This window comes from Ictalurus furcatus, chromosome 3, assembly GCF_023375685.1.
Source record: "Ictalurus furcatus strain D&B chromosome 3, Billie_1.0, whole genome shotgun sequence".
NCBI lineage: Eukaryota > Metazoa > Chordata > Actinopteri > Siluriformes > Ictaluridae > Ictalurus > Ictalurus furcatus.
The window spans coordinates 16,156,586-16,170,995 of NC_071257.1; the positions used below are offsets into that span (position 1 = coordinate 16,156,586).

Here is a 14,410-nt window from a genome sequence, read left to right on the forward strand (position 1 = left end):
GTATGTAATGGGTATGTCTCAAATCGGCGTCTTTTTCTGCATGACATCAACTCGGGTTTCGGACACTGAAAAGCCACATAAAGGCTTTTCGTAACGCTGTGTCCCAATTGGCATACTAACCGTACTAAATAGTATCCGAGATGAGAATTAGTATATCCCAAATCGAAGTATGTTGTAATAAGTATCCATAAGATACCCAGATGGTCTACTATTTCCTGTAGATTTGTGGATCTGTGGACGCTTTTTCAGCTAATATTTCCCACAACTCCTTGCGCGAGGGAGAAGGGGTTCTGTGACGGTTTACTTCGCCGAATGCAAGGATGTATTTTAGAGAGGTGTAAATGAAATGTGGAAAAACAAATCAAGGGGATAATAGATTCAATTATATAGTATAAATCAAATAAGGAATAATTAATGAAGAAAATCTGAAATGCAACGAGGAGTGTGTTTACGGTGACAGTGCTCTCATCCGTTTCACGATGTGTTAGTATGTCCCAGTACTTGCATACTCTTTTGCTACACACTCAGAAGTATGTATGCTTATTCTTTACAAAAAGGGTACATACTTATAGTACATAGTATAAGTATGTGAATTGGGACGCAGGGCATATCTTATCCTGCTGCCATGACATGATATTTTCTATGGGTTGGCTTTAGGTCTCCAATACCCTAAGACAGGGGTTCTTCAACTTTTTGCAACCATAGGCCAAAATTAATAAACAATTAATTAACTAACTAAATAAATAAGTATAACAGATTGTCTTATAATGATGACATAGACTGATATTATAAACACAATCCAGCTGTATATCAGACACATTAGGTAAACATATATTTATTTATTGGAGACTTTATCACTATACTTTCCGCACAGAACCCAACCATTTACACAGAGAACACACAATGAATCGCATTTTGTATCATCCCAAGATCTGCACTTCATGATCCCTGCTCTAACATGCGAATCAGTTTAAAAAGTCTTGGTGATTTGAGGTCATCGGTCTGTGTTAGGACAGAATTCGCAGAACTGGAGCTGAAACTGGAGGCTACAGCCTGGCGATTGATTCGGATGGTACTGCTTGAAAAACTTACCATGAAATAGTTTTAGACCTCAATTCTACCTGGACATTCTCGCTGTGGTTGCTGGGACTACAGTTGCTGCTACGGCCTTGAGACTGCAATTACCACATGCAGTTTTGCACTCAGGTCTCCTTTAGTGAACAGTGAACTAGTTCAGTGGTTTTCAAAGTGGGGGCCGCGGTCACCTTGGGGGCCACCAGGGGGCACCCGGGGGGCCTCAACAATTTGGTGTGAAAAATAAATACATGATTTTCTCTTTCTCACTCTCAGACAACCACCCCCCCACCCCCCCACACACACACAATCAATTCCTAATGTAATGTATAGTAAAAATGTAAGATGTAATTATTAATTAAAAAAGGGGGGGGGGGATATATTCAGAAGTCTGTATTTTTAATGTGTTTTAAAGACATCTTGCAAAAGGGGGGCCTTGGTCAAATGTTAATGCCATTTGGGGGGCCTTGCCCTGGAACAGTTTGGGAACCCCTGGACTAGTTCAACAAAGACTTCATATAAAAACCATAATGAACTTTCTTTTACTTTCACACTATCTGTTGTTACCCAGATGAGGACGGGTTCGCTTCTTAGTCCAGTTCCACTTAAGGTTTCTTCCTCATATCATCTTAGGGAGTTTTTCCTTGCCACCGTTGCCACCGGCTCGCTCAATAGGGATTAATCCACACACTTAAAATCTGTATCCTGTGTTTATATGTTTCCGTAAAGCTGTCCATTGTAAAAAGCGCTATACAAATAAAACTGAATTGAATTGAATTGAAACCCACGACTGGATATACTAACCACAAACTACCGTCAAACCCATCCCTCAGATCCCTAGTTTGTTGTACTAGAAATCGATTTGAGACGCACCCTATAATGAGGACCCAAGACAACCAGTGAAAGACACACGTGCGAAGTTCGTCTCTAATGTCCCGAATTCGGTTTGTGAGGAAACCCCGGGCATCATGATGGTTTAACCTGATCGATACGGTCTACGATGGAAGACATTTGAACCCATTAACGTTACTGCATTAGATTCACAGTCTGGTATCATTCAAGAGCTAGCTGATGTAGCTAATCATGAAATTTGGCATGGAATGGAATAACGCTGTGATCCGGAACTGCTGCGTGTGGTAACGATCACACAAGATCATACGGGATCACACGGGACAGGCGCAAAGTCCGCGTAGGAAAACATCGACTGATAGTTGACGTTACTGTTGGGTAGGCTTATTTTATATCCGGGGGGCTTTCTGTCCTTAAACACAGGTTCCTGCATGCAAAATAGCTCAAATATTGTCGGTAGATCTACGTTACACTGAAGATCCGGTCACTGCGGTAATCCATTGCTTTACTGACCGGATCTGTTGACAGCTACTTAGCTAGCAACTATCTACTTAGGTTTTCAAACAGAGGTCAGTGAAGAATATCCAGGAGATCAGTCCCTTTTTAATCTTGTTACAGTGGTGGAACTCACAGTCCAGCATGATCAAAGTTATTATGTTTATTATTGAGTTATTATAGACTTATAGATATTTGAAGGGGTTTAATCCAAAACGTCACAAAACATATGAAAAAAACAACAACAAGTAGCCTTTTAATAATGTTGACTGTTGAATGTTGACTAATGTGTTGCATCAGCGAATAAAATCTAATAAATAAACCAAACATGGTTGTACACATTTAAATAATGTTTGTGAAGTAAGCACCAGAACACCTGGTCCAGATAATGTCGTGTGTAGTATATAGCCTTCGTGATGGCGTGACTTTAACAATCATTTGATTTTAAATGTATAAAGGACATAGTCAGGTCCATAAGTATTTGGACAGCGACACAGTTTTTGTACTTTTGCCTCTGTACACCACCGCAATGGATTTGAAATGAAGCAGTCAAGATGTGGTTGAAGTGTAGGCGTTCCGCTTTAAATGGAGTCCCTCCATTTTCACAGGTTCGAAAGTAATTGAACAAACTAAGATAATCATAAAAATTAGGTAAACCCTCTGTGTTTACATTCATGAAGGTGTCTCTTGATTGTACTTTGATGATGATATGCCTACCTCCTCCAGAGTGGTCTTGACTTAGCTAGATGTTGTGAAAGGGTTTTTCTTTAACAAGGAAAGAATTCTGTGATCATCCAATTTACTTGTCTTCAGTGGTCTTCCAGGCCTTTTGGTGGTGATATACCAAAATGTTGATTTGGCCACTCCTAAAGTTTCTGCTATCTCTCTGATAGGTCTGGGGTTTTTTTCCAGCCTAATGATGGCCTCCTTCAATTTCATCGACACCTCTTTGGACCGTATATTGAGAGCTCCCATGAACATCTACCAAATGTAAATTCAACACTTGGAATCAACTCCAGAATTTTTATCTCCTTAATTTGTCATGAAATAACGAGGAAATAGTCCACACCTGGCCATAAATCTACTATCAGTCAATTGTCCAATTACTTTTGAGCCTGTGAAAATGGAGGGACTCTGGAGAAAAAAAAGGCTGCAATTCCTAAATGGTTAATGCAGTATTTTTGTTAAACCCCTTGAATTAAAGCTGAAAGTCTACACATCAATCATATCTTGATTGCTTCATTTCAAATCCATTGTGGCAGTGTACAGAGGCATAATTTTAAAAAAAAATGGTGTCACTGTCCAAATACTTATGGACTTGCCTGTACATCACTACAATAAGTAAATATAAATGTAAAAAACTAAGAGTTAATTATATTTTGGTAATGTATAGGGTTTACACTAGAGAGTGGTAATGAAGTAAATCTACACTGTAGCACTAAAAAATCTTCAGCTAGGAATTTTTCTTTTACAGATTTTCAATAATTAACTCATTTTAAAACAAACATATTATAATTCTAATGATGCAGAGATGCGACAAAGTTTGTATTGTTTGAACCAACATTATCCAATGAGAAATATGTATGAAATTATACAAACCAGTATTATGAGTTATGTTGGTTTGTACAGCCTTTTTGCTTTTCTTTCTTAATGGTTAGTGTAATTATTATTATTATTATTATTATTTTAAATTATTATTAAATTGTTTAAATTGGGCTATTCATTTTTTAGATTCTGCTGAAGACATGCCTGTGCCTGAGCGCTGATTCACACAACATGACAACCGAGGCGTCTGTCTCCTCCGCTGGTCGGTCTCAGATTGCTGGAGGGAACACTGTGCAAAGGGACTACTACTACTTCCTCCGCTCCTTTGTAGCAGGAGGTAAAGCTGGTCAATATATCTTCTAGTTGAATAAGTTGTACATGGTCTAATACAAGTGAAACAGGTGTGTGTATTCAGTCCCACATGGAGTGCAACATAATGAGCTCTCACTGTGTAAAGCTTTAGAACATGGAGAAAATTTCTAGCGTAATTATGTTGCTACACATTGTGATTACAACATGATTTGCAACATTGATAATCCTTTGGCTTGACCTTGCATGCACTGCATGAAATCGAAATACTGCAGTTTGCTGGATCTCATGAATGGTCCGTATCATCAGAACACCCACATAGGCAAACTGTGTTTTGGTGTGTGTGTATATACAGTATATATGGCATATTCCAGGTTTATGGTCAGGTCTATTCATATTTAAAAGGCTCATAAGTCGAAAACTTTATAAACACGTTGGATTATGTTTTCTACTTGTAAAAGACATGTTTCATTGCTTGACGTAGATTAGGGACTACCCACTGAGGAATGTGGGTTAAGAGTGACATTGTTTTTGGCCTAGAAAATGACCCATACTTTTACAGTGGCTTGAGATTTATGCAGCTTGTTCCGTCATATGACCTTTACACAAACTCATTTTGTCCTTGACTGCCAACGTGAGCCAGCGAGGTGAAAGGATTAAGTGCCCATAATTTAAATATGGTGTGTCATTTGTTTGCTTATATAGGTGTAGCAGGATGCTGTGCCAAGACCACTATTGCACCTCTAGACAGAGTGAAAATTTTACTTCAAGCTCATAATCCTCATTACAAACACTTAGGTAAGTAATACTTGTTGCAGATTAGAGCAAGATACAGTGAGGGAAAGAAGTATTTGATCCCCTGCTGATTTTGTACGTTTGCCCACTGACAAAGAAATGATCAGTCTATAATTTTAATGGTAGGTTTATTTGAACAGTGAGAGACTGTATAAATAACAACAAGAAAATCCAGAAAAACGCATGTCAAAAATGTTATAAATTGATTTGCATTTTAATGAGGGAAATAAGTATTTGACCCCCTCTCAATCAGAAAGATTTCTGGCTCCCAGGTGTCTTTTATACAGGTAACGAGCTGAGATTAGGAGCACACTCTTAAAGGGAGTGCTCCTAATCTCAGCTTGTTACCTGTATAAAAGACACTTGTCCACAGAAGCAATCAATCAATCAGATTCCAAACTCTCCACCATGGCCAAGACCAAAGAGCTCTCCAAGGATGTCAGGGACAAGATTGTAGACCTACACAAGTCTGGAATGGGCTACAAGACCATTGCCAAGCAGCTTGGTGAGAAGGTGACAACAGTTGGTGCGATTATTCGCAAATGGAAGAAACACAAAAGAACTGTCAATCTCCCTCGGCCTGGGGCTCCATGCAAGATCTCACCTCGTGGAGTTGCAATGATCATGAGAACAGTGAGGAATCAGCCCAGAACTACACGGGAGAATCTTGTCAATGATCTCAAGGCAGCTGGGACCATAGTCACCAAGAAAACAATTGGTAACACACTACGCCGTGAAGGACTGAAATCCTGCAGCGCCCGCAAGGTCCCCCTGCTCAAGAAAGCACATATACATGCCCGTCTGAAGTTTGCCAATGACCATCTGAATGATTCAGAGGACAACTGGGTGAAAGTGTTGTGGTCAGATGAGACCAAAATGGAGCTCTTTGGCTTCAACTCAACTCGCCGTGTTTGGAGGAGGAGGAATGCTGCCTATGACCCCAAGAACACCATCCCCACCGTCAAACATGGAGGTGGAAACATTATGCTTTGGGGGTGTTTTTCTGCTAAGGGGACAGGACAACTTCACCGCATCAAAGGGACGATGGACGGGGCCATGTACTGTCAAATCTTGGGTGAGAACCTCCTTCCCTCAGCCAGGGCATTGAAAATGGGTCGTGGATGGGTATTCCAGCATGACAATGACCCAAAACACACGGCCAAGGCAACAAAGGAGTGGCTCAAGAAGAAGCACATTAAGGTCCTGGAGTGGCCTAGCCAGTCTCCAGACCTTAATCCCATACAAAATCTGTGGAGGGAGCTGAAGGTTTGAGTTGCCAAATGTCAGCCTCGAAACCTTAATGACTTGGAGAAGATCTGCAAAGAGGAGTGGGACAAAATCCCTCCTGAGATGTGTGCAAACCTGGTGGCCAACTACAAGAAGCGTCTGACCTCTGTGATTGCCAACAAGGGTTTTGCCGCCAAGTACTAAGTCATGTTTTGCAGAGGGGTCAAATACATATTTCCCTCATTAAAATGCAAATCAGTTTATAACATTTTTGACATGCGTTTTTCTGGATTTCTTTGTTGTTATTCTGTCTCTTACTGTTCAAATAAATCTACCATTAAAATTATAGATTGATCATTTCTTTGTCAGTGGGCAAACGTACAAAATCAGCAGGGGATCAAATACTTTTTTCCCTCACTGTAATAGTTTTATTTGGATTGTACTTGTAATGGTAAACCAACCTGATACCGAACTCTATAGTATACTGTATGTTTGTGCACATTGTAGGAGTGTTTGCTACACTCAGGGCTGTACCAAAAAAAGAGGGCTTCCTCGGGCTCTACAAAGGAAATGGGGCCATGATGGTCAGGATCTTTCCATACGGAGCCATTCAGTTTATGGCCTTTGACAACTATAAAAAGGTACTTCACATTATTCACATAAATGTATAAGCTCTACAATTATATATGCATGAGTGTTCTGTTTAACTGTGGTAGTGTTTCTAATTGTACTTTGTGTTTTTTAGTTCCTTAGTACGCAGCTTGGTATATCTGGGCATGTTCATCGGCTGATGGCTGGGTCTATGGCAGGTGTGTAATATTGGCCTCCCACTTAGATAAGAAAATATATTTTTCTTAGTTTTTAGAGGTACAAATGGGTGTATTAATAATATTTACTGATGTTGAGTGTGTTGCTCTGTGTTTCCACTTCTTCTATAGGAATGACTGCAGTAATTTGTACTTATCCTCTTGATGTTATTCGTGCTCGCCTGGCGTTTCAGGTGACCGGGGAGCATGGATACACTGGCATAGGAAACGCCTTCCAGACCATCTACCTTAAGGTATAAGAGGGACGCAGAGTTTGAATGAGAATTGTTTTCTCATATCATTTTTTTCAATTGTGTTTTCTCTTCAAAGGAGGGGGGTATCCCTGGGTTCTACCATGGTTTAATTCCAACCATCATTGGCATGGCTCCCTATGCAGGTTAAGCTTCTTTTTTTTCAGTTGGTTGTCATTTCTTACTGTTTTTAACGCTTAGGCCCTGATTTAGGCACTAATTTCCTGTGTGCATTGGATAAATTCTGCATTCAGTCAGTGGATGTGTTGTGGATGATATACAAAACAGTATTGTGCAAATGACATCACCTGCAAATTAGGAGACCTAACAACATGCAAATAACTAATTGTTCTCTATAGCTACTGTATGTTGAGTTTGGATATCAGAGGGCTGAAACGAACATGACTGAAGTCAGTGGGAAGCTTTGAAAAGGAGTGTAGATATAAATGTGCATTCTGTTCATGAGGAATACATTCCCCTCCAAAAGTATTGGAACAGCAAAGCCAATTCTTTTGTTTTTGGGTTTGAGATCAAAAGATGACTATGAGATGACTTATCAGAATTTCAGCATCTATTTCCTCATATTTACAAACTTAGAACATGGCAGATTTTGTTTGAATCCATACATTTTTCAAGTGATCAAAAATATTGCCAAGCTCATCTTTGAAACATGGTGGAGGTAGTGTCATGGCTTTGGCTTGCATGGCTGCTTCTGGAACAGGCTCACGAATCTTTATTAATGATGTAACTCATGATGGTAGCAGCAGAATAAATTCAGAAGTCTTCAGAAACTTTCTGTCTGTCGGTTTACAGAGAAATGCATCTAATTGGAGTATCTTCATCATGCAGCAAGACAATGACACAAAACACACTACAAACATAACATAACACTTTCAGGCCTAGTCATTTGCATTGCTGGTTCAAAATAACATTGGAGTATTCAATTATTTGGCATAATTATTAATGCAAACACATAAAAGACAATGTATTGTGCTCTTATCAATGACACATTCCACCATAAACCCTATTAGTAAATCAGCTTGAATGTTTTTGTAAATGTTGTCAAATTTGCACTTGTTTAACTTTAATAAATCAGGGCCTCATTGTAACTTTAAATGTGATATTACTGGCTTTATACTATTCTTTTTCAGTATGTGCATTGTGTGTACTGAATTTTTATTAATTTTTTTATTTCTTCCAGGATTTTCTTTTTTTACGTTTGGAACGTTGAAGAGTCTGGGACTGGCTCATTTCCCAGAGCTCCTGGGAAAGCCGTCTCTGGACAACCCTGATGTCCTGGTTCTGAAGACACACGTTAACCTGCTATGTGGAGGAGTAGCAGGGGCCATCGCTCAAACTATATCGTAAGTCATACCCATGTGTACAAACATAGAGGAAAAAAAATATATAGTGGCTTTTGACGCCTCATGACCCATAATAAAACAAATGTATAAACCATAATTGCGAGGACAAACTTTATTAGTATGTGTTTTTTTGTTTTTTTTGATGCTACACTATTGGAATATTTCTGTTTTATGCATGATCTTGTACACAGAGCGGCCACTTTATTGGGAACATCTGCCCATTTATGCAGTTATCCAATTGGCCATTTTGTAGCAGAAAAGCATCTCAGGAGACTGAACCATGAAACCTTTGCTGCATTGTGAGCTACATTCCAAGATGCTTTTCTGCTTGCCAAGGTTACAAAGGAATAATTGATCAGCTGCAGGCTCCTAAACCTAAATTTGGACATGACACAGCATAGCATCAGTAAAAGTAAATAAGTAACATGAGTTAATGTTGATGTAGTGGTTTTAGTTAATGAGTAACATTCTCATTCAGAACAATCCTTTGTTCTGTTCTGTTCTGCTCTGCTCACTAGGAGCTAAATATAGCTGATCTATATTTAGATTTCTGTCTGAGTCACACATTTGCTGGGTTTAAATGGAAGCCAAAATTCTGTTTGATAGCTGGAAAAACCCTTTTAACAAGTCTGAAAATGTGTCAAGGATACACTAGATTAATAATCTCTCTTGATCATTTAGATATCCTCTGGATGTTGCCCGGAGGAGAATGCAGCTGGGAGCAGCACTCCCTGATGCCGACAAATATCTGTAAGTCAAGTATGATTATAAATATAGTCTTGGAGATTGTAGTGTTTATTTTTTATATCAGCGTTTCTTAACCGGGGGGTCGCTTAACCGGCGGGTCTGAAGGGTGTTGCAGAAAAACATTTATTTTAACCGATTGTACACATAGATTCACAGAGAAGCCGCTGGCGGATATCTGTGCATGCCAGATACTGAGACATGGCATTGAAAAAAAAAACCCACTTCCCTTCGCATCAGCCTATCTCTGTGAGGCTGTTTTTTCAGCACTGGTGTACATAAAGAACAAGAATAGCGCCAGACTTATGGTCAGGCCTACTGAGGCACAACGAGACCGCCTAGCATCCCCTATCCAAGCGCAACCATCCCACTGACTGAGTAGTCCGCACCATTGTGCGCGGGGGGTTGGTTGGAGGGCGGTTGTGAGCGATGGTCGCAAAGCATTGTCGTTCTTAAAGGTGGGCCGCACTCGCTAAAAGGTTAAGAACTGCTGCTTTATATCGTATTTACAACTGGTAGTAAATAATATACTAGTGTTAAATGAGGCAATCAAAGAATGATGTTTCTAATCATTCTAATATTAGTTTTATATATAATTTGTTTTTGTTTTTGTTTTTTTGCCTAGCTCCCTTACAAAGACCCTTAAGCATGTATATAATCAGTACGGGATTAAAAAGGGACTGTACCGTGGCCTGTCTCTCAACTACATCCGCTGTGTACCTTCGCAAGCCGTTGCCTTCACCACTTACGATTTTATGAAGCAAGTCCTGCACTTGAACTAGAGCAGGTATCTTCACCTCCACACCAGGAACAAAACTGTACACAGCTTCTGGGAGTGTTGTAGGAGCACTGCTCACCATGTTCACATGTGGATCAGGGGAACATCACTTAACACAGATCACTGGAAATGATCTGCCAATGACACAATGGTTGCACTGAACAATCCACCTTAATCATTCAGATTTGATTACGTCTTGTGTGAGTAAAACTAGTGACACAAAGCCTATATTTCTCCTGGCTGCTCTACACGTTTAATACTGATTATATACCAGTATGTGAAAGCATGTGAGCATGACTGAAAGGGGAATTATGATTGTCTTCTCAACATAGAGTTAGTACTTTATTTTTCATTAGGACACACTGCTTTAAATAGTGGCATACACTCACCATCCACTTTAATAGGATCATCTGTGCATCTGCTCATTTATAAAGTTATCCAATTAGCCAATCATGTACAAAATCATGCATGTCAAAAGATTCACATCAAATATCAGAATGGGGGAAAAGTGTGATGTCTGTGACGTTAACTGTGGCATGGTTGTTGGTACCAGATGGGTTGGTTTGAGTATTTCATAAACTATGTAAATCTCTGGAGATTTCCACACACAACAGTCTCTAGCACACAGGATGTTTTTTTTTGTTTGTTTTTCGCACCATTATGTGTAAACTCTAGAGAATGTTGTGTGTGAAAACCGCAGGAGATCAGCAGTTTCTGAAACATTCAAACCAGTCCTTCTGGTACCAACATCCATGCCACGGATAAAGTCACAGAGATCACATTTTTTCTTCATTCTGATGTTTGATGTGAACATTACCTGAAGCTCTTGACCTGTATCTGCATGATTTTATGCATTGTGCTGCTGCCACATGATTGGCTGATTGGATAACTGCATAAATGAGGTGTTCTTATTAAAGTGGACAATGAGTGTATATTTTCTGGATTCCCACCGTGTACCCCGAACGAATTCTGTAGAGCCTGATATGGTTCTACTTATAGTATTTCTACTGATTATTTTCTCTAGTAGACTCTCTTTCTGAGAGCTTCTAATAGTAGATTCTTGTTTTTTTATGTTATTTTTCTATGTAAGTTAACCGTATGTTGTAGCATCTTTACAGAGGTGTAGAACAGCAGAAGGTTCAGTGTCATCATCCTGTTCAGTGCTCTTTTGTTTGCTTCCACTTGATGGCAGTCTTATCCTGAAACAGCAATTTAACAGCGAATTATCTGTACACCATTCACCATTTCAAATTGTGTTTTTTATTCAGATTTTGTTTTGTTATAAACATGCTTTTACCTACAGATGCTGCTCTGTCTGATGGAAAAAAAGATGAAAGAGATTTAACTTGGTTAAATAGAAAGTGTAACTTGCTTGCACAGCTTGTATATATGGGGTAAAATGAACATTTATTGTTAATATGCTTATATTTATCGTTTTGTTTCATGTCATTTTCTGAAGTAAATGTCTCGTATTTCATTTGTGGTATTAGTTGTCCATGAATGAAATCATTATAATGAGCTCAGAAGAACTGCTCTGGGAAATGTTTGTCTCATTATTAATGTTGCAATTGTATTGGGAGACTGACAGAAGAATGTAATTATTTATGCGTTCATGAGGAATTTACTTTTTTAAAAAAATGAAATTAGAGGTGTGGAGTTTTACATCAGGCAGATATTTAATCAGTACAAAACTACTGATCAGTGAAAACGATCATTTAAAGTTTGTTCATGCAGTGGTTATATTTAATGTATATTTCTATTTCTGCAAAACGTCATTTGATCTGTATGTGATCCATGTGTCGGTATATCAATAAAGTGTCTGTAGAAAGAGTTTTCATGCACTGTTCATGATCGACCAATATATAAAACCATGTTGATTCCTTTGTCTTTTTACACTATGACCAACCTTGAGATTGAAGTGACCTACTTTCATGATGATCAGTTTAAATTGAATCATGGACTATAATCTTCTGGCTTTCCACTACAGCAAGGAAGCGCATGTGGTTGCATGTCTTGTATATCGCTTTCAGATGAACCATTTTCACACAGTCACACAGTGTGAAGTTACTGCCCGCCCATTACGATAGATGACAAAAGACTCTGCATCTTCGATGCCTCGATGACAATGGTGGATACTTTGAGAATATAAATACTCTTCTGCATAATGGTTTGCCTCTTTTTGGATATATAGCAGTTGCTAACAGGTACTGTTTACTACTGTACCAAAGTCACATTTTTACAAAACCCTTCATGTTGCAATATCTCTGTGAACATATGCAGCTTGCTACGACTATTCATATCATGTTCAAAATACACTACAACTATTCCTCACCTATCTACTATTTCTTAAACTCATCCTAGCATCCTAGTTTTCTTCTAACAAGAGCACTCCCAATGATTGCAGTACAGTAGGCACACTATTTAACGTAAATGTTTGAAGTAGTCTTTTTTTTTTCTTTTGATGAGCTGAAGATACTACATGAGGAGTGTAAAATATCATGGCTTTCCATGCACCTATTGTACACATCTGCATATTTGCCATGTTGCAAGGTGAGCTGTGAGTCAGCAAGATCCCACTGCCTAAAAATGAACCCACAGAGTGTATGTGGAATTATACAGGTTACGTATAATGTCTGTTTATCTTGCTTTTCTTGTCTTCATTTGACCAGAAACGATTCTATTCTGAGATAAATATCTATGAGATAAAGATATCTATGAGATAAAGATCTTTTCAGATGTTTAGTGTTAATTTTCTTGGGTCGTGCTCAAATTTAGCAAACTGACTATGACAGAAGCCCCTAACCCTAGGTGCTTTATAAACCCTTATGAGGAAGTAAACTGCAATAAACCCACAGCAGGATGTCATAAATGCATTGTTTGCAGCTTATAAACATTCAGTTTAACCACCTCCACATTCAACCCAAACCTACATACTTGAGCTAGATTGTGGGGATGTTCACCTACTAGGACATGGGATATTTTTCACTAATCGTGTTAAAATAGCCACCATGGTGTGTACTTTTCACTTGTGATAAAATAACTGTGATGAGGCAAGATTTGCATTCTTTGTCAGTTGATTCAGGAACTTACAGTAATGCTAGCTATTTCATATACACCCTGCCTAAGAACTTGTGAGTGTGATGGAAACTTTCCACAGAATACCAAATATTATAATAGGCTACTGGAAGTGTGCACTTTCATCACCAATACATTGAATCATTCATTCAGTAACTGCTTTATCCTGGTCAGGGTCATGGTGAATCAGGATCCTATCCCAGGAACACTGTGTATGGAGAGGGAATACATCTTGGATGAGAGACCAATCAGTTGTAGGTCACCATGCACACACGCATTCATGCACTAATTCACGTCTAGGGGCTATTTAGAGTCGACAGTCTTCCTTCTAGCATGTTTTTGGGAGGTTGGAAGAAACCAGAAGAACCCAGCTGAAGCTCGTGTGGACGGCATCCCCAATACATGTGACGGCATCTCATACAAACTTGTTGAAATTTATATAAGCCGGCCTCAGTGAGGAGACTATGCTGCTACTGTTCAGCATACTAGAATACTGCATTCATTATATTAGCCATACCATCATATACTGGCAAGATTGTGTGTCTGTCTGGTTAAGTATGGAACAAGAATACAGCCAGATAAAAGACTGTTGATGTGAAATGAGCTTTTGTCTGACCAAATTATTAAACATCCATCTTTATAATGCAATGATATTTATTAAACCTTCACCTCAGGGACATCATGTTCTAAAGAAACAAGCCAAAATACCCCCATTACTTGATTTGCATTTTCCTCTCTGGTCTTGTATGGTGCTACTGCATGAAGTAGTGTCTCATTTGACTGGTAAATATGGTATATACAAAATACTGTTTGTGGTTTATGTTGAACGCTTTCCACATCATGCAGCACGGTAAATAAATGGCAGAAACACAGTATATAGGTACATTTTGTATCATCTGATAAGATCTGTTCTGTCTGTCATTCCAAAATGAAAATACCTATGTGGTTTCCTTTTCTGACAGTTAAAAAGGTTTCTCATCATTCTGACTCAACAGTGCTTTAGTGGTTGTTCATTATTAAACAATTACTTCTTCAATGGAGAAATAGGAATCCCTCGTATTATATCAAACATTTTTTCTAGATTAATAGTAGAAACAT

General features: G+C 38.8%; 1 protein-coding gene across 2 annotated transcripts; it reads left to right on the top strand.

The window, feature by feature from the left end:
- The first annotated feature begins 1,454 nt into the window (after positions 1 to 1,454).
- slc25a16 (solute carrier family 25 member 16) lies at positions 1,455 to 12,068 on the top strand. Of its 2 annotated transcripts, XM_053621061.1 has the most exons (11): positions 1,455 to 2,301; positions 3,312 to 3,408; positions 4,150 to 4,300; positions 4,978 to 5,070; positions 6,802 to 6,935; positions 7,040 to 7,103; positions 7,233 to 7,354; positions 7,431 to 7,497; positions 8,553 to 8,715; positions 9,397 to 9,465; positions 10,085 to 12,068. In XM_053621061.1, the coding sequence occupies exons 3-11, from the start codon at positions 4,195 to 4,197 to the stop codon at positions 10,239 to 10,241; spliced, it is 975 nt and encodes a 324-aa protein (XP_053477036.1). In that variant the 5' UTR covers positions 1,455 to 2,301; positions 3,312 to 3,408; positions 4,150 to 4,194; the 3' UTR covers positions 10,242 to 12,068. The 2 variants fall into 2 exon arrangements, with proteins under 2 accessions (XP_053477036.1, XP_053477035.1); XM_053621060.1 differs by lacking the exon at positions 3,312 to 3,408.
- Positions 12,069 to 14,410: the final 2,342 nt, after the last annotated feature.